General features: G+C 34.8%; 2 protein-coding genes across 3 annotated transcripts in view; both read left to right on the top strand.

Moving 5' to 3' along the window:
- The first annotated feature begins 4,426 nt into the window (after nt 1-4,426).
- nuf (rab11 family-interacting protein nuf) overlaps nt 4,427-21,418 on the top strand; it is a 20,184-nt gene continuing 3,192 nt past the window's right edge. Inside the window, exons 1-4 of the mRNA XM_018522507.1 lie at nt 4,427-4,843; nt 7,390-7,464; nt 8,721-8,759; nt 9,456-9,570. Coding sequence (XP_018378009.1) covers nt 4,440-4,843; nt 7,390-7,464; nt 8,721-8,759; nt 9,456-9,570 — 633 coding nt within the window. The 5' untranslated portion in view covers nt 4,427-4,439. The remainder of the gene's footprint in view (nt 4,844-7,389; nt 7,465-8,720; nt 8,760-9,455; nt 9,571-21,418) is intronic.
- LOC108770870 (uncharacterized) lies at nt 9,643-16,441 on the top strand. 2 transcript variants are annotated; one of them, XM_018522610.1, is made up of 3 exons: nt 9,643-10,282; nt 11,793-12,173; nt 16,359-16,441. In XM_018522610.1, exons 1-2 carry the CDS (start codon nt 9,911-9,913, stop codon nt 12,060-12,062), a joined length of 642 nt encoding a protein of 213 aa, XP_018378112.1. In that variant the 5' UTR covers nt 9,643-9,910; the 3' UTR covers nt 12,063-12,173; nt 16,359-16,441. The 2 variants fall into 2 exon arrangements, with proteins under 2 accessions (XP_018378112.1, XP_018378120.1); XM_018522618.1 differs by having other exon boundaries at nt 11,699-12,173.

Genomic DNA, 21,418 nt, shown 5'->3' with positions numbered 1-21,418 from the left:
ACCGCTGGTCATGTCCCGGCGTGCTTGGTCAGCTTGGTAAGCACTGTAAGTAGTCTAATGCTGTTGTAGACAGCTGACACGGTTCCGTTTGCCGCACGGTGGAAGTTGCCGCAGTAACCAATCATTCTTTCGCTTTTATGGAAAAACGATCAATTGATTGGCTCTCGCGCGTCAATTTCCCTCCGCGCGGCAAGCATTGCCGCGTTGTCGCGCGTTCTGTGTGCGGGAGCCATAAGAGTGACACATAAAGGAATCTCTACATTCACTCACTATAATTGCAACTTTATTTTTAAATTTTGCTCAAATCTTAATTCTTCTTTGACTGAAAGGATTTCAGCCTCAAACGAGGTCCAAGCGTTCAAAAGGAGAGGACTTTATAGTTCACAGGACAAGATGTCCACTCAGTAAATTCAAAATTTTGATCAAATAACTTAATTTTTGCGATGCCGCAAGTAAAGTTGGATTTATTTAACTTCAACGTGCAGAAATAATTCAGAAGCCCCTAGAATCTACTTCCTTCTAGGAAATGCCGCACGTGACATTTGCCCCGCGTCCATCAGCTATAGGCACCTTAATAAGAGCTAAAACGAACGCGATTGTATTCAGGATCATCAAACTCTCATATAAATTTTGTTATTTTCATATTAATTTTCATATTAATAATTAGTTGTCCATTTTTGGGGCATACATCTCAGAAGGCATGAAAACCAATGAAAATTTGTGATTAAAAAATTTATATATAGGAATTTGACGATTGTACTCGTATGTAGGTACTTGACCGAACAAGTACACCGGTTGCAGAAATGACTATTTTAAGAATGTTTGATAGATATTTCAAAATAATAAAAAATTATGTAAAAGTTACAGATTATTCTAAATCACATTTAAAAGTAACACAATTGTGATGGTTTACCATATCTGGATCATAAGTTATTTCAATAAGAATTAAGTAGTATTTTTTTAATCTGTGCTCTAATAAAAATATATGAAAATTGTTATAAAATAAATGGCAAAAATCTCAATCGAACATCCTTAACCTTTTGTGGTCACATCTCCTGAGAATTTTATATCGGTCACACAGGAAGGAAAATGACCCCAATACTTAAAATTGATTGTTTACAGCTTTTGTTCTTTAAAATCACAAAAATTACCGAACGTACTTTCAACATTTTAAAACATGGAAATTGGCTTCTTAAAAATTTTAATTTTAACGTACACTACTCAACAAAATTAAAGGGTCATCTATTTCACCTTGCAAAAATAGGCAAATTTCAAGATAGAAGAACTTCATCACAAATCATTATATCGAGATGTTTAAAAGAGCGTTTTACAGCTTGAAATCTTTATTTTTCCGGTTGGCACTTTAGAAAACGAAATTGTGCACAAATGCGGTTTACAATTTACATTCGAAAAAGTGAATCTTTATCCTTAATTTGTTTTTTTATTCATCTCTGTACATTTTTTTAAACAAGTTATTCAACATTGAAGCAAAAATGACCTTTTAGTTCTTCTATCCACACAAAGTTATTTCATTTTGTTTGCCTTTTCCTTTTCAACAAAATTAAAGTCATTTAAAATCAACGTTTAAAATTCAAATTTCACATATCTCCGCAAAGTGATATTTGAAAAAGCATTTTAAAGCCAAAACAAATTTCTTTAATTATAAGTTAAGTTTAACATTTTTTTCTTTAAAATGATTTTTAATCATTACGCTACAATTTTTTTTCACTGAGTGACGATTTGAAGTGAATAGTGCATTTTCTGGTCTTTTCTTTAAAAGTTTATAAAAATTTTGCCGTGAGTAATGCTAATACCGGCGTATTGTAATTCAGTGGAGTTTGCGTTTCAAGAACGAAAAATCATTTCGCAATTTAAGACTATATAGTAGTATATGAATTTACATAAAATTTACGAGAGCACTTAAGATCCAGCTAGATCATTAAAGATATTTATCTCTTGTAATAATTAACCAAATAATTAACCGGTGGTAAATTGAACAACTTCTTATATACGGAATCATTTATATTTCGTATGAAGAGTTATGAAGTATCATTAAAAAGGTTTGTGAGTCATTCGTATAACTATAATTAAATAAAAAACTATAATTAAATATTTAAAAGATTATGTAATTGACCGAAATAATATGAAGGCGCTACAGAGCTCCGGAAGTTTCGATCGTTAGGCGCTACCGTCAGTCTTTCGTAATATTCTGATATTTTATCTTTGTGGTTCAACAATTTTGTTATAAAAAATTTGATATATTACATATTTATATTAAAATATATATTCTAGATACTCTTTTATAAAATATTATCTTATGTTCCATTTTAGCCTAACTCGACGAATGCTATCGACACTACATTTATTGTTTATGGAACTTGCTAACATTATCGCGTTATTGGTTCTACGAACAGCGTTGGTAGCGTTTACATTCATAGCGCTGATAGCGTCTCCCCGAACACACCCATTATATTGTGACCTTCTTGCTTGAGTTTTCTCACGCTTTTTCCCTACTCTCTGCGTCCCTAGAATACATCGTTTAATAAAATTACAGATATCACCGTCGAGATCTCGCCGTTATTCTATACATATACAGGCGGGCAATGTCTGTATTTACTTCATTAGAATAATGACCGCGAGCCCCACAAACTGGTTCTACAATAATCACATCGTAGCGTCGCAAACGTGTCGCAAGCATTGCAATCTGATCAACATCTGCAGACCTGACTTTGATTAGACCGCAACGCTTGCGATGTTGCGACGTGATTATTGTAGAAATTGGATCACAACGCTTACGATGCTGCGATGCGATAATATAGAACCAGCTTTACTAGTCGATGTCAGCAAGCAATATGCAGGAAAGATTGCAAAGGAGGAAGCTGATTCCCTTACATTAAATTGAACTATGATACATTTTTGCAATCCACGTAGATTGTGTTACTTTGCGTAATGTTGAAATTTGTAATCAAGAGAGATTTGGTAATTTGAATTTTCAGGTAATTACTCTAGTAAAAATTTTTCTTATTTTGTCAGTATTCTTTATATAATATTTCAAAGAAATAAAACATCCGTTTGACAAAAATCTGTTAGTTTCTTTCGAAAATCATCGAAACTATAAGAAATAAAAAATTTTTAAAAATAAAAGTTGAATAGCTTTAAAAGTATTTTATAATGATAATATTTTTAATAGAAACTTTTTTCTAAATAAAAATAAAAATATTATTTATAAAACATGAAAAATTGAGAAGAATTTTTTATCACGATTATAAAGTAACTTTGAAACTCTTGGAACCATTCGACTTTTATTAGAATTTTTTTTTCCATCTCTTATAATTTCTACTATATTCGTTTTGAAAGAAACTAACTGATTTTGTCAAACAAGTGTTTCATCTCATATGCAGAAAATGCGTATAAGCACATAAAAAAATACATGTTGTTTATTTCTAGATAACATATGTCAAAATAAGAGGGAATATTTCCATGTATTTTATTATTTGAGTATTCCAGAATTTACGTATATAAAAAATTCTAGAAAAAACTAAACTTTCTCAACATTTTTTAAGTGTCTCAATTCGTTAAAAAAAACTTAGAAATTGTCTAAAAAATTATAAAATTGTACAGACATTCTGAAAATTTCAGAAACGTATAGAAATGTTATATAGAAATTCTGAAAAGTAATATAAAAAATTTTAAGAGAAATTTTTGTTAGGGTTATTATGAGAACATATAACCAAGTATAAAATTTAGAATATAATTTTTGAACTTCTATCTTATTTGAGCTGTGAATTTAGTTTCGCATGTTATTCGATTATTGACGCGAGGTTTACTGGAAAATCTCGCTGTCGTTCCATTCAACATGGATGTATTATCTCATTAACATATAATCAATAATATATTGGAATATTATACGTATTGCTTTTATCACACAATTTTGCCAGAAACTGACATGACAACCGATGAACGCAATGAATGCGGCAAAATGCGGAATAAGACGCACTTCAAACTCAGTCGTGCGCGCATTTTGTTTCTGTATCTCTCATTATCTTAAATAAAAGGTAGCAACGTAGCAACGTAGTTTTCTTTCTCGAGATGGATTTAAATTATTGCGAATACATATACATATACAAGTTTACCTCGACCCCGACTTCTCAGTCGGAGAATGAGGGAAGAGAAGTTCTCGCGGGCAACGACTCGACTCGACTTGCATCTCTCTTTCTCTTTCTTTCCCGTCTACCACACCGCTTGTTACTTTCAAAGCGGACGCGCTCCTGGCATACCTTAAGTCTGACTCATAAACGTGGTGTTTCAGCAACAACGGGGCAGGCGACAACGACAACGACGCGGGTGACGGTGGCGGTGGATGAGAGCGTCCTTTGGCGGCGCATGCACCACGTTGCAACGCGCGAATACTCCGTCGGGACCCATTGCGGGGTCCAAGGATGGTGAGCTCTCGTACATCCACCGTGAACGTCACGTCCACCGTTAACGGTAGCGGCATAGCCGACGGCGCGGGGAACACGTCGCGCGAAGACGAGAGACGTGCGACGAACGGCGTCGGCGTCCCTCAAGAGTGGAATCAGAGCGGGCCGCCCTCGCTCTCGATGTCAGTCGATCTGCATAATTTCGACAGTTCGACTCTCACAGACTCGGGACGTTATTCCGCGAGCCCGGACGATCACCAGGCCGCATCGGCCAATGCTACCACAATCAAAATCGGCTGTCACGACGAAGAGGAGAGCTACGAAGGTTTTGGTTCCGTTGAGGGCGATTTGGTGGATGATGGACCGGAGTCGCCGGGCGGTAGCAGTTCCACGCCCTCGCCAACCGGTACCAACTTGCACAGGTAAGTTCGACGATATCTTTCATAGAACACGGAGAGAATTTTTTCTTAGAATTTACCCTGAAAATATGACAATCGTGGGACAACATTTTGTGTGTGTATGTGTATTTCGAAGAATTTTAATATAAATCTCTCTCATTCATTAATAAAACTACAATAAAGTATAAAATAACTAATAAGTTTGATCAATTTTAATGAAATGCATGGTAAAAATCTTTAAAATATTGTATTGTATCACAATCACCATATTTTCAAGGTAAATTTTAAAAGAAAATTCTCTCCGTGAAGAAGAATATTGCTCTGTGGAATATATCAAGATTACTTTGCGGAATAATTAATTTTCTTTTATACTCATTTTTTTGCATATCAGAGTATTTCATAAAATGCACTCTGTTCGATATTTCATCAAGTAATTTTATGTGATACATGTATGTCGCATTGGATAACATATATGTATGTATACATATATATATATTATATAATATATATAAATATACATATATACATATGTATATATAAGAGAGAACACCTGGTCTTGTATATTAAAAAATATCAAAAACATTATTATTAGAATTTGTAATCTGAAATATTCAGTTATGAAAACGAGTTATTATTTCTGAAACTTTAATCTTTTGTAAAATTTTTCTTGGTTTCAAATTATTCATATTTCCTAATTTATATCGTATAATTAACTTGAATAATCGGAAATCAAGTTGCAATAACGCATATTCGAGCATCAAAATATCCGGAATCACTGTACTATTCTAATCTAGACAAGAAAAGAGCAAAAGCAAACTAGACCTTCTATTATGTCAATTGCTTCCTGCCGTTATTCGCTCGATATACGTAACATCAGTTGCGGAATATAGTATTATTTCCGAAGCTGATACATGGTACAGATATACTAAAAACGTTAAAATGCAATATAACCCGAAGCATGCCCGTGCATTTTTACGCTGGGATGAATTTACATGAGAGCAACATGCTGCATACAATGTCTATCATCTTGGAACAATACCGACTGATTTGCCATCTGTAGGCGCAAGTCGCACACGAATTACATAATAATGGAAATGTATTTTCAAGAGTCGCTTTGCAACACTCGTGTGTTGCGTATTCTCGATAGTGATTTCCTGTTAATTTTTTTGCGCAAAAGCAATACGTACGACCTAACACACAATGCGAAACTTCTTTTGATTGACGTGTGCGTTTTGTCTGCCATTTTAAAATATATCACATGAGGAAAAAAATTGCTTATTATGCAAAGTTAATATCAGATAAAGACGTATTCGTTTGTAGACAACTGGTTTTATTCTCAGAATGTTGGCGCAATCACAATATCGAAAAAATTGTCTAATGAAAAAAATTGTCATAATATTTTTAAGAACTTTTCGTATTTCATATCTATGAAAATTTCTGAAAAATACCTTGAACTTTTTTAGATTCTTTTCTATATGGGTTATAAAATGAAAAATTTTTTAATATTTCATAATTTAATATATAAAGAATTTTAGAAAAAATCTCAGCATTTTTCTGAAAAATGTTTTAATTCATAGAAAAAATCTGAGAAGTTTTGTAAAAAGTTATAAAATTATATAGAAATTATATAAAATTATATAGAAATTGTAAAAAATTTGGAAAAATTTGAAAGAATTTTAAGATACATTTTAAGAATTTTTTATTATCCTCGTGAAAAAATTCTCGTTCTTATAATATTTTTAAGAATTTTTCATATTAATTTATACAGGTTTTTGAAAAAAATACCTTTAACTTCTTTAAACTTTATAAATTTTCTTCGAAAATTATAGAATAATAAATTTTATAGTTCAGAATTCGTACATATAAAGAATTCTAAAAGATTTAGACTTTCTCAGTATTTCTGAAAAATATTCCAAACTGTATAAAAAAATCTTACAAAAAATTTTTTAACATAAAGTAATAGTTAATTGAATAAAATAAGTTACAAAATTACATAGAGATTCTAAAAAAATTGTTTAATTTATTATTAATATACTACAAAAAAATAAATGTTAATGAATCATTTATTTGAATAGTGCTAATTAAATATTTATTAAATAAGTATTTATTTATACTGTAATTTAATGTTTAGTTGGCACTATTCAAATAAATATTTATTTAAATTTAGAATTTTTTTTTTGGTACTAATTCTTGAATAGAAATTTTGAAAAAATTATCATATGAAAAATTCTAAGAAAAATTATCGCTAGAGAAGACATTATTTATAACTCAATTTTAACATATTAATCAAAAATTAAAGTTTCCAATAAATCATAACTATTTTCAATGTTTAAAAAAAAAATCTTTTGATCTCAGATTAAAAAATTTCAACAAAAACTTAATAAATCTTAATATAGATAAAATATTTTATAGATGTATTGTTAGTGTCTCGTATGTTGTTATCAATCATTCACAATGAAATGATTTTCTCTTTGAATCGCGAGCTTAGTTATACAATGAGAAAATTTTTGCTGACTTTGCAGAACGGGATCGCGCAATCATCATCACTATGTTTTCTGACTTTATTATAGAAATCCAAGGAGTCCGAACTCCACCATTGGAAAACATTCCTGGTTGCGTACGTCGCTGCGAAGAACGCCTCCTTGGTAAGAAAAGGACACTAATCATCTTTGTAACGAGCGTTACTTGCTTTTGTATGCATGTAAGTACATACGCGCGCGTAATTTCGCGTCTGAGAAATTTTCCGCCATTCGTTCGCAGTGCCGTAAGAAACGCGACGATACGTCGTCGCGACGAGACAATGATGATTCCGGCTGCGCCGTCTTGGCGTGTGAAAAAGATCCTCGTGGGAAAGCGACTGACTTAACGACATGTTAAATAACGTCATTAATGCAATAATCGAGATAAGAAACCTGTTAAGTTTCTTGAAAAGCGCTGCGTATCTTTGGCCTTCAATCTATACGAAATGACGGAAGCAAATTCATACAGAACATTGTTACTTAAACAATTGCTTTCTGTTCCCTGTTCTGTTCGCTTGAAGTACTAAAACAGAGAAACTGATTCAATTCTTACTTTTTATATACACTATAACTTTTATACACACTTTTCATATAACAGCAGAAAAATATATTGGTTTTCTATAATTCTAATCTGCCGAAGCACCGGAACGTATAAGACGTTGAGTAATACTTACAAGTAACTCATTAGGTCGCCTCTGATTTGGCTCATATTTTTTCATTTAATATTTGCAATGTATTTGCAATGAAAGGAAAATAGAGAATAAAATAAAATAAAATTTGATTGTTTTACTTATTCATTATTTGATACAAAATTTCTATGGAAAAAATGAAATTTTTCTTAAAAATCATGATAAGGACAAAAGACCAAAACTGATAGGTGTGTATATTCACATAATTTATAAGGTTTACATGAGGATTTACAGATTTTCCGATTTTCACTGAAAAAAAAACGAAAACTGAAACATAACTTGAAATCATTTGGCATAAATTCCTTTTTCACATTATTCTCTTGCAAACACTGCAAAATAAAAAACACTACATAAGCGACCCAATGAGAAACGTTACTTGTTAGAAAGATTACTTTTCTGATATAATGAATGTAAAAATCTAAATTTGTAAGCACGAGGCAGATTACTACTTAGTAAGACTGACGATATAATTGAATCTAGAATATGTATTTATCGTAATTCCACTCGCGACTCCCTTTATAGAAACCACGACTTGGCTTATGATCAAAGGTACATTTGGTCGTGTTTGGCAGCGCAGGAGATAGAAACGCAATATAATTCGTTCGAACGAGTAATCTCTAAATATAAGCATCTTATAATAAAACGTAAATAACGTGTGTATGAATGTTAAGGAAAATATTTTTATGCTTGCAGTTCGGGCAGAAAGAGGCTCAGTTCTAACGCTTTAGCAAGGTAAGAAAACACTATGCAATATTATATATATATATAAATGTATAGATTATCTGTCTTTTAATTAACTGGCAGTTTCACCGCCTGTTCCGAACATGATCTCTTTTTTGCAATCTCGCGTTTTTCTCAATTTACCCGCGCGTGCAAAAGGAAATGAATATATCTCGGATAAAAGAGTTCGCTGGCCGTAGGATGATGCCTCCGCATCAAGGTTAATAATTCCCGAAGTCGCTCCTTTCACGGAACTTGAATCGACGAACTTTCTAAAACGTGGGCGTGCTTCTGTTACGTTACGTTCCATACCCACGATTTACCTCGATATTAGCGTTTCCTTCCACGCTACCATCGTTACGTTCAACTATACATACATACGTGTCTTATCCGTCTGTCAAAACGGGCAGGGACGAGAAACGATTTTTACGACTTATACATATTGTCGGTTTGACGGCAATTACAAAAAATAATTTTTTTGTCATTTTTACAAACTAAAATGTCTATTTTTTAATTGTCAGAATTTTCGCTAAATATATCTTTTTCTACACTTTTATTATGTATTATACATATAATTTTTGAAATAGCTTTTTGAATTGTCGTGTGTAATATTAATACTTTCATATAACAATTTCGAAATTTCCTTTCAAAGTCAATGATTCTTTCATATGAATATTAAAAGAGATCTTTTTGCTATAATATTTCTAGCCAACTTTATCGCAGTGGTAGCTTCAACAGTTCCGGAATGGGCTCGAATTACGATGCTACGGACGATGTGTATAGTGATGTATCCTTGGAGGACGTCATGGATCTCAGCCATAAAGTAAGACTTATGATTTTAACATAGTTTTTTTTTTATTTTTAAATCAAAAGCTTACACTCGAATATAAATAAATTTTCATCTTTTTATTTTTCATCGCTTTGAGCCATGAATTATTCCCATTTTGAAAAAGCGAAAAAGTACGATGCGACCCGAACGGAGCCGCAACAGAACGCGAAGATTCGTTTGTCAACTTTCGCATGGAACCGCCAGTTCCTTGTTTAACCTGATTTGGAAAGTGGTTCGCGGTCAAAATTACCTCGGTGGAAGTCACTCTGCTCCTACGTACCGAGGATGCGAAGTGTCCCTCCCAGGTCCTGAGAAATTCTAGGATTTATCGCCAATGTGCGCTACGCGTTCTCGTCAACCTTACGGCGGCGTACATCGTAATTCTGAGAGGGACCATCCACATCCCGCGGTACAGGCTCCTCATCCTCCTCATCCCGTTCCTTATCCTTTCTACCCACCTTCCGCGTATTCACATTGCCCTTCGTACGATCCCTACGCGGCATATCACTGCCCGAGCTCATTTTATCCACCGCCCTATTGCGTTCACGACATTACTAAGGAAGAACCCGCGGTTTGGTCTTGGACTACCGTTGTTCTCCTCTTTCTTCTTGCGATCGGTTTGCTCGTGATTGTTTACCGTAGCCTCTCTCGCGAGTCTCGCCGAAATATCGCTGCTTGGCTGCGCTCGCCCAGACTCGCTTCACAGGTAAATCCCACTTCCTCCGATTTTATTTCGCAGCTGTCTCACGGAATTAATTCGATCGAATTGAAAGACATTTATGAATTTAGATTGTTCATAGTTAGTTTAATTATTCTGTATAATTGTTTCATTTGTGCCATAACTGTGAACAACAGGGGCGGATGCTGACTTTTTGGTATTTAGAAATAGTTACAGTTATACAGATCTATCATACAATTTTTAACAGATAGACAATTGCTTCCGAATAACTTCGCTGGCGATATATGAAAAGGTCGATTTATTTCCGGCCTGTCCAAAATTCGGCTCGTAAGCCGAAACGCTTTCATCTCCGCCGCACCGTCTCGATAGAGCGAGACGAAGCGTAAATAACACGTTGCTGCAATATTGCTGCAAACTTCTATATGGGAATATACTTTTGTATAATTAATTATATTTTTTCTTTAATAAGAAATAAGGATGCCTGAAGAAGACCGATATAGCATCATTATGGGTGTCACAAACATGAGAGAATGATAGGCAAAATAAAAAACGGCTGTTATAATTGCAAATTGAGAGACAGGTTTCCTCGACTCTACAACGCTTGGACAGGCCTGATTTATTTCAATACTGTGAGAATGAGTCATGATATCTTTTTTTCTGACATCATTATCTAACGACTGCAGTGACGAATCCATGCAGGAATTTTTAGTTTCACTGATAATTTCCATAACAACACGAATCCGCCCCTGCAAACAAAGAAAAGAATGAAACGACATTTTTACCGATATTCATGAGACCACTCTACAGAGAAATATAGACGCAGATAAAACTTAATGCATGGCACAATTGAAAAGCGCAAGCAATAAGAACAAAGAATAAGAGATTTCAACCTATCAGAAATCGTGTATACCAGACCATTTTATTCCCTTTTCCTATTGTCTTGGTGCTTTTTATTGTGTTTCAGGCTTAACACGTAATCAATACAATAAAATCGGGCGCTGAGAGTCAAAATTGCGGTAATTAGTGCAAAAATATAAGATTTTTTATTCATGTAAAACTATATAAAAACATCAGACGTTTCGGCTTACTTTCGAGCCATCTTCAGTGGTTCGACTATTAATATTAAATCAACGAATATCTTCATGAGATGAGCTGGAGAGTGGCAGCTCCCATCCTCCATATAGCAATTGTCTCAAGATGTGCTAGTAAAGATGTGGCAAATGAATAGAAGAGAATTCTAAATAATACCACAAATTGACATTAATATTAATGTACTTATTAATGTACTTAGTTTTACTTGAATAAAATATCTTATATTTTTGCACTAATTACCGCAATTTCGACTCTCAGCGCCCGATTTTATTGTATTGATTTTTTCGAGAGTTCGATTTAATTTATATAACACGTAATATCGTATGTATATTTTTCGCCCTTATTGCGCAGGGCTATAATCGCGGGGACTGAGTTCCGTAAAGAGATCGAGTCCCCTGCATGAGGAACCTGCCTTGATTTTGTCCATCTTTCTCGACTCGTGCAGACCGCGAAGACACAAGACGCGGCTCAGAATTATCCCGCGGAATTTCTCCGGTGTACCGAGCGGAACGGAGATTACGGTCCTTCGTGCGTGGATCCCGGCGAATCCTCCTCATTAACAGACACGGTAACGAAGACATTCGTAAATCCTGTCTACGAGAACAACGATCGAGACGAAAGCGAAATTGAAGATAACGAGACCGTCCAAAACGAGTTCGTGGCAGATACTGATAGATTTCGATCAATCCATCGGTATTTCCATTTCGAAAAGTGATTGCGAGACAATAACGAGAAAACGCAGAAAGCAAAGTAAAATCTGAAGTATACAAAGGAACTCCAATACAATCACCTGATTGAGTAAATACTGAGTAATCAACGAGAGCAAGTAATAATGATTTTTTACAAGAAAAATGTCTATTTTATTTAAGCAAGATTATGGAATCGATGCAATTTTTATAGAACAGACCTAAAAAGGATGTACTTTCTCAAAATTTCTGAAGTGTATCAATTTATAAAAAATCTAAATATTTTAAAAAAATTATAATAAAATTATCCAGAAGAGTTGTGAAAAAATCTAAAATTTATATCATAGAAGATTTAAAAAATTATATGAAGAAATAAAAAAAAAATTTCACCAGGGAATTATAACATACAGCTATAATGTTTTTAATGAATCTTTTATATTAAATTTGATAAATAATTAATATTTATAATAATAAACTTTTTATGTCATAATTATAATACATAGTTAACGCAATAGAGATAAAATGAAATAAATAAATTCTAACACCAAAAGTTAATTCAGAGAAAGTTGTAGAAAGTTAATGAAAAATGTATATCGTTAAATGGAAGCATGTCGGGGGCTCGTGTTAATCGTTGGGTTTGCATTATCGCGAATAAACGTAGCGACCATTCCCGCGCGTTTGATCCGATCTCATTGAAATTATACCGATACGATATGCCTATTCCCGACTAATTTTAAGGCATGATGCATGGTTCCGTTACACGCGAAGCCTTATTATACGTTGCAGATAATTTCGTACGAATAGAATATACATACCTATGAGGATGTTGAATGTACGTACAATGATGACGTTGTCGCGATGAATCGTCAATTAAATTGGCAAGTTCGCGTGTGTGCCCATCGCATCGTAGCGAGAAATACGTGTCCGCCTGAGTAATTTACGTATCCATGTACGTATGTACAACATTGCACGACGGGGCTCAATCTAGGTTGATGGTACAAGTAGCTTTGTCGTAAGGCTTGATGAAATTTCAGCGCATGGAAACGTGAGCCGCAAACCATTGCATTTAACGGCGTTCAACATGAAATCGCCAGTTAGCCTCACGAACAAGTCCGCTTCAGTCGCAACGCGACAATAGCTTCGCGTAAGCTCCGGTTTAGAACGGTTTAGAATAGGTCAGGGATGGGAAAGTTACTATGTAAAAGTAGTTAGTTATCGTTACAATTACTAAAAAAGTAACTTTTAGCAAAATAAAGAATTTTTTTCTGCTATTTGACATGTTAACAATGGAATTATTGGACTTCAAAAAATGGTACAATTCTTCTTGTAAAGATTCGATTTTTTTTGTTCTCTAGTTAAAATGAGAAAATCATCCTAATCTATAAGCTAAATTCTTCATTAACTGGGTAACTTTCACTTATAATATAGTATTTCCCTAGTCTTGCGTATACGTTTCTTTTCAAGAGGCCCAGCATTAACTTCAGCATTAACAGTGAACATAAACGCAGCCATAATCAATATAAGTTACGGTCTACTTAATGCTAGAAATATTTTAAAGCATTCTCTAATTGATCAATTAAATGTTTCGAAGCATTTGTAGAGCCAAGTGGACCACACATTAAATTGACAAATAAGTTTGAAATATATTGAAATTAATTATTAAATTAGTTACTAGTTACTTATAAAAAATGTAACTAAGTTGAGTTACAGTTGTACTGATAAAAAGAAAGTAACGAAGTTAAGTTATGATTACTGAAAGAAAGTAACTCTAACTGTAACTTTGTTAAAAGTAACGAATTATTTCCCATCCTTGGAATAGATGCAAGTATGCCTTCAGTCTTTTGCTCTAGCAGCTTTGAGTTAATCTCTCTCCTCTAATGTAAGCTCTAAACTTTACAGTTGAGATCTGTAGCAAAATTCTGTAACACGTTATGTATTCATAACGATGGTTGCGCAGCTTTTTTACTATAAAAATAAAATATTTGCATAACCGTCATTATGAGCACATAACGATTGTATAACGAGTTACAAAATACAGGGGCTGGTCGCTTAAGGATCTTTTGTCTTTGGATGTTTAATAAAGATTATTTTCAGGAATTTTTTTGAAAAACCTGTGCGACGGATTTTTATAGGCTTGATTTATTGTTCATATATTAAACTCTCTTCAGTGTAAAGATTTGATATCATTAATCTCAAAAAAATTATTAACGTTTAAACGAGGCACTACAAAAAATGTGGTATGCATGATATCTCGACTCTAGGTGATCTGAAACAGGAATGTCAAGAAATTTTTATTTATGAATAATTAAAGAGATACGTAAGTTTTGGAAAAGGAGAAAAAGTGAAAAATGACAAAACGACACTAATTTAATCTTGGAATGCTGTCGATACATAAATAAATACATATGTATATACAAGTAAGTGAGATCTTTGAGCGCTAATTGAGTTATGCTTTCAGTAGTCATTAGCAGGTTCAATACCATGTTAAAAGCTTGGACAAGCAGAGACAAGTTTTTAAAAATTCTGTCCATTTTTTATATAATGCGTTCAGCAGAGAAAACTGCAGGCCTACTCTGTAACTCTTAACGCGAATTTCGTTATCATTTAACGTTACTGCGCAGCGGCGTTATAACGATAACGAAACTTGCATTAAGAATTACAGAACAGACCTGCTAAAATCAGTGAGCGCTCAGTGATTCTTTAATATGAGTTCTTGCCTTTACTTCTTCGCTGGATCTAAATGTAGGAATCAATTATGTTAAAAAATCACTGAGCTTACTGGATAAGTTTTCTTCGCTAAACGCAGCCAATCAGTTTGAATCTCCTGGTGGTTAGTATTATAATCAGAATCTGGATTTCAGTGTCATTTTCTCCACTCCAAGCGGCGAAAAGCAATGCTAGTGTAACGATCCAACCGCTAGCACACCAAATGCCTTCGTATAGATAGAGCAAAGAAATATACATATTATTTGTTAGATCTATACAAGAAGCAGTCTCGTTTACGCCACTATATAACGGTCTAGCGTATTAAATGGGGCGTCATCGCACAGAGCAAAGAAATATATTAACTCATTTGATTAGTTTAACACATAATATATTTCTTTGTGCGATGATGTCCTATTTAGTACGTTAGACTATACCGTAGTGACGTAGAGCAGGTAGCTTCTCGTGACGCACGCGCGCTGCTGGAGTGGGGAAAACGATACCGAGATCCGGACTCTGGTCATAATGTATGACATAGAGTGTATTCCACTTGACGTTCGCAATGCTCGTGGAATCATTTCATCCTGTTGTTTATTAAACGTTAAACAAAGACAAATAATGCTCACAAGCGTTGTGAGCGCCAAATGGAACGCACCTATAAGTGTTATAATTTATAAGGGAAGATCTCAATTGAACACACTAATTTTTGAAACTTTTGAAATTTTTTAAAATCCAAGGTTAATTCACATGTGCTCTTTCTTTCAAATATTCATTAATGAAAATTTCTTAGAATTTTTGTTTCAGATCGATATCATACAATAATGTCTTTTGTAAAGCTTTTTTGTTTAAGGCTATGGTCAAAGTCTCGTTACAAAAATTTTGAAGCGCTTGATTGACCAATCAAGAAATGCTTTAAAAAATTTGTAGCATCGCGTTAACCGTACTCTTAGTTAATAAACTAGTAATTTTTATTGAAGATAATTAAATGTATGTACAACAAAAACCTACAATAGCTTAATAAATATTCGTAGCATGGGTTTCGTAAAAACAATTCTAAAAAAATAGTCTTATTAGACTTCCAAAGGTAAAAAGCTCTTTAAAGCTTAGGGGGATGCTGAAACCTCCTGTATTACCGATAAAACAAGCATTTTTGACGTTTTTGTTCCTATCGAATTTCTTCGTAGTAGTTTCACAGAATAAAAATTCCCCTTTTCCATAATTAAAATGTATATGCTAATGTACTTGTCGTTGGTGTATTTTAGCTGGAAAAAATAAAAAATTACAGATTTCTTTGTCCATTTTACTTTTAGGTTGGTCGCCATATTGAGATAAAAATGGATAAAGAAATCTGTAATTTTTTATTTTTTTCCAGCTTTGAACACGAAATACACTAGCGACAAGTACATTAGTATATATATTTTAATTGTGGAAAAGGAATTTTTATTCTGTGAAACTACTACGAAGAAATTCGACAGGAACAAAACATCTGGAGGCGGCTCCAGCATCCCTTTCAGGGTTACAGCTTAAGACAACGCCGGAAACGTTTTTTGTCGAGAAACAAACATTACAATTTAGAGCTTAGAGCAAGAGGCTTAAAGGTTTATCCTATATACCTATTGTAGATCGAGCTTGATCAGAAGGAGGTATACGCATGGCCCGTTCGGCACAAGCCGCGGGTCTGTTCGCGTGGGTAGGATGGCCCTTCCTGAGCTTCCTGCTGATTGCGGGATGGATCGCTTATCTAGTATGCAAGTCGTATGAAAGATGGACGACATCGGGAACAAGGTAATGTCTCGTGAACGGCAACCGACTACGCGGATTCCTGGTTCGCAGAAAAAAATAATTCATGGCTCGAACACGATTGAATAGTAAGTTTTATGACAAATTTAAATTACAAGGTATTGTGTGGTATCAATCTTTTGTAATCCTGTACGTCCGAATTTGAATCAATATAATGACCATCGCATAATTCTTCAAGCATTCGAACTTATAATTGGCAAACTATGTTTATATTAATATAATAAATATTACATTATAATATAATATTTATATGATACATTAAAATATGAATATTATATTTATTTTTATTATTATTTACATTAATATACATATTATTTTTATAGTTTTGTGGATGTTAAAAAATTCCTTCAAATTAATAAAAATTTAATTTTAAAAAATTGGTTGTGATCAATTTTTCGATCGAACGTGAGAAGAATAATTGAATATGATTGATTAATTCTTTAAGGTTTAAGACTACTCTAATCGTATACAGTATCGACTAATCACAGTCGAGCATTCCTTTCTTATAATTGAATGCGAGGAGAATACTCGACTGTAATTAGTCAATTCTTACAGATTATACAGTTACGGCCAATATAAATGATCCCTTAACGTATCATTTCTCGCTTATGACGTCACGATTCAATATGGCCACGGCAACTGCGCAGTTCGTTGATTATATTGTGTATCGCCGCATTAAAATATTTTATATAAAGCAGCTTTTAATATGCACTGATCCAGTGTAATGCGAGTGATCGAATTCACCATAAGAAAAGTATTGACCGCTTAAAAAAGAACGCTTTAAATTGCGTTGCCTATAAATTTAAAACTCGGCGTAACTTCTATGAGTTATATAGTTGTTGACCGTGTTCCGATATATACCTATTGCCAATACACTGAAAATTTATAATATGTATACGTAATGTGTGTATACGTATATGTGTATATTATAGATCTTCACTTTTCAGTACTGGCAGTGTATATCAGAGAACATGGTTTATATCTATGCAAGAGTGAACTGTTTGACGATTATCGACGTTACGAATGAATATTTTCGCCTCCGCGAGGTTGGAACATAATGGGAATCATATCGATTTTCGTCTCGAGAGACGTCGATAATACTTTCTTGACGAGTGTCACGAGCGTAGAGAAGAAACGCGACGTCGAAGGCTAAGGTGCGTTCGGCGTAATGCTACTGTCGAGTGCAGAGTTAATCGGCACGTGGTATGAAGCGCGCAAATGGTCTCGATGGTGATTACTTTGGACTCCTGGCTCGAAGTAGACGATCAGTAGATAGAGGCAGCGAGCGAACGAGCGAGCGAGCGACAGCGAAAAAGAGAGAGGGGGAGGGGAGAGAGAGAGAGAGAATGGGAGAATGAAAGAGAAACATGTGAGCGAACAGGGGACTCGGAATATATTCCTGGCACGTAAAGTTGCCTAAGACGCGGTAGAAGTGCGTGTGACTTCGCACGGAAGGAAGTCCGGAGTGCATTCTCGATGCATGTTAGTGCGGCCTGTGCGGCACGATCGCACGTCGTGACGAAGCGGGCGACGGTGACGGTGACGCCGGCGAGGGCGAGGGCGACGACGACGACGAAGACGAAGACGAAGACGAAGGAGGAGCACGCGCGGGAATGACGAGGTGCGCTTGCAGCAATACAGGCGATGACGTGACGCGATAAACACGAACGACCGGGCCTACAAGAACGCGACGCGTCGCGCCGCGATGGAGCTGAACTTTTGCGAGAAGACGGTCGACCGCGACCACCGCGACGACCACGTGTCTTTTTCCGGGGAGGGGCCGTCCTCTGGCCCTGGCGCTGGCCTCGAGTATGACCTGTGGGAAGGCCAGTTCCAATTCGTAGGACAGCAATCGTCGCCGTCGTCGTCACCGTCGCCGTCGCCACGCTACGACCGACATCCACCTCGTCGCCGTGGGCACCGGCTCGGCGAGCAAGTAAGAGGAGAGTGATCATCTCTGGCCCTGGCCTGGCGCGCCCGGCAGGAAGCACGGGAAGCACCCGACGATCGCGATCCTCGGGATTTTGATTTTCAATTCACCGCGAATTCGCATCTTCGAATTCGGTTCGACCTACCGCGCACGCTTTATTGCGTATTATAGAAGCTGTCATTGCGCGCGTATGTGCGTATGTATCCCGCGAATAAACGCGGAGGCTATTCTCGTGCGTCCTTGTTACCGGCACGTTTATCCGTTCGGAGATTTTATATTTGCATTTCGCGCATATATATGACATTTCACTATGCGTTGTCTCGCGGATATGTCGAAAAAACGTTCCATGGAAAATGACAATAGTAAACGAGGTTTTTATGCGATATTAAGTGTATCGTTCGGTTATATAAAGCTCATCTTAAAGGGATATCAGTTGATTATCGTTATCGCATGCGATATTTTCTGATGATCTAAGATAGCGAGTATTTCTAATCGTGCATAGGCGTTGTTATATGCGCGCAACATAACTGCGAAATATAATCGGGATACGAGGCGTGAAGGCGAGGTTTTATCATATACTTTCTTCGACTTCTGTCACAGGCTGTTCCAATAAAAAGAGACGAGAAGACTGTAAGTAGTCCGTCGTCTCCATTGATAGCCGCAGCATTTTGATAATCGTGGCAGCGTGGGCATGCTCCTAAAGGGAGTACGCGTTTCCTAACTTTCCTTCAATATACTTTCTCCGAATAATTTCGCGCCTACGAAAGTATTATTCGTGGATTCTTAAGCTGGTATTCATAGTCAGATCTTATATTCAAGACCGTCTTAAGAAGTCGCGAATCAATCAGAGGGCTGTATTAGTGTCTTAAGACAATCTTGATATAAAAACGAACTATGAATACCGCCTTACTGTCAATTAATCGATCCGTTCGCACTCGATCGGTAGATCTTTGTAGTCTTCTCAGAGAATGACATCATTGGATTTTTAATTTTCAGCGTACCATTTTTCCATACTTAGTTAATTGAAGTTATTAGTATTCTTTATTGCTTTTTTAAGGGAGGAATTTACTTTAAGAGATCGAAAAAAAAGATCTTTCGTAATTTTTTAAGTAGAAAGACTAATATCTATTGTTTAACAATTTTTTTACGTTTTAATACAACTACTGTACATTCAATTTTTTGTGTAAAGAAAAAAGTATTGTTAAAAGGATAAATTCATAAACATTTAATTTTGTGTACATCCTCGGTACTTTAATTCTTAAAGTAAAAAACGAAAAAAATATTTATAATTTTTATGTTATTTTATCCCAAATAAACTTTTAAAATTAAAAATATGCATATATAAATTAAAATTTTGTGCGACTTTGAAAAAAAGTTATGATTTTCATTTTTTAGACAGCGTCTAAAAACACAATTTCTTTATGCAAAAAAAACTGTTAATAGTTTTTTAAAATAATTTTTCAGATTCATTGAGAGGAAAATTGACCATTATCTAAAGAGTTTTATAAAAAGTTGATTGGCCAAATAACTTTTTTTTTAAATCATATATATACAAAATTAAAGAAAATTTAAAAGACAGATTTTGGGATAAACACGTTTAAAGTTTTCGATGTAGTTTTTGAATATTTACAATGCTCGAAATCTACTATTCCAGGGGCACACAGTTATAGTTCTTTAGCTTCCTCATTAAATTCATTCTGAGCAATTTTTTTTTAAGTTTCGTGCTACTCAATGATCGACGCTCCTGCTTGGAGGAGTTGTTCATCATACATAGTGCTTGCATTCCGGACCAATATTAATTTCCAATTCATTAATGATTTTTAAAATAGGTAGAATATTGACCGCAGCACACACTTTTGCATAACGCATAATGCATAGTGCATAAAGGAATCAACCAATAAAAATTTTTCTTTTTCATGGAATGGGAGGAAAGGGAAGATTCTGATTAGTTGATTCGTTTATGCAAGTGTGTGCTGTGGCCTTATCCCTTGTTAAAAATGCCAGTGCGACAATAGAAGCGGTAATTTCGAAGTATTTTTGCATTGCAATTGAGATGCATTGGCGCTAGTCTCCAGATGTCGAGTTAACAGATAGTATGATCGATGTAAATAAGAATCAAATGCTTCTCAATATCTCGATACTATATCGTCGCACTCCCGTTAGAAGCGTTTATAATACAGCGCTGTGATTGGCTGGAAGAAATTCTTCATTTCTTACATTTTAGTATTAGCAAAAAAATCGTGGTTTAATATGTTTCGATAGTATAATGTCTCGGGATTATTTTAGCACCACAGACTTCTATAAATAGGCTGCCAACTTCGCCTCTATGTTTGAAGACAGCGCCATATTTGTGTTTACTCACTCTCACATATACAAATCACACGGATAATAACGTTTAGTGTTTTCACATAAATTCACGCGATATTCATAGACAGGACGGATATTATATACATATGTGAACTGAAACAAGGACAGCTCGGAATCAGATTCATCTTTTTCTATCATTGAATCAGCAGTCTAGTTATAGAAGTCTGTACTTGGCACCAAATACATGCGAGCAAATAATTCTGTAGAAAAAAGAAACTTGAAGCGCGATGCAGAGCGCGCAGGTTAAACTATTTGTTTTTCATATGTTTATACTTGACAAAAAAATCAGGTTTGTTCATATTTCAATAATTGCTTGGAGAACATTTTGGCACTGAATGTCAAGGTCATCGGCGATTGCTCTTCTTTTCTATACTTTTACCAAATTATCGGTATTCTAGCTTTCTATTGCTATGCTTCCAGTAAAGTAAAATACATAATAAATGTATGTTTTTATTCGTTAATTCTTATCTAAGGTATTATTTTTATAAAGTATATACTCTTATAATTAGATTTCATTCTTATAAACATTTCCTATGTTTTCAAATACCTATACGAGATAGACTCTCTCTCTCTCTCTCTCTCTCT

Source organism: Trachymyrmex cornetzi, unplaced genomic scaffold (genome assembly GCF_001594075.2).
Source record: "Trachymyrmex cornetzi isolate Tcor2-1 unplaced genomic scaffold, Tcor1.1 scaffold1002, whole genome shotgun sequence".
NCBI classification, from domain to species: Eukaryota; Metazoa; Arthropoda; class Insecta; order Hymenoptera; family Formicidae; genus Trachymyrmex; species Trachymyrmex cornetzi.
This window is presented reverse-complemented; position numbering and strand designations above follow the sequence as displayed.

Excerpts from the sequence above, each read along its gene's own strand:
- LOC108770870 (XM_018522610.1), top strand. The coding sequence starts at position 9,911 with ATGTGCGCTACGCGTTCTCGTCAACCTTACGGCGGCGTACATCGTAAT. Across the intron at positions 10,283-11,792 it reads CGCCCAGACTCGCTTCACAG|ACCGCGAAGACACAAGACGC; the intron begins GTAAATCCCACT and ends CGACTCGTGCAG.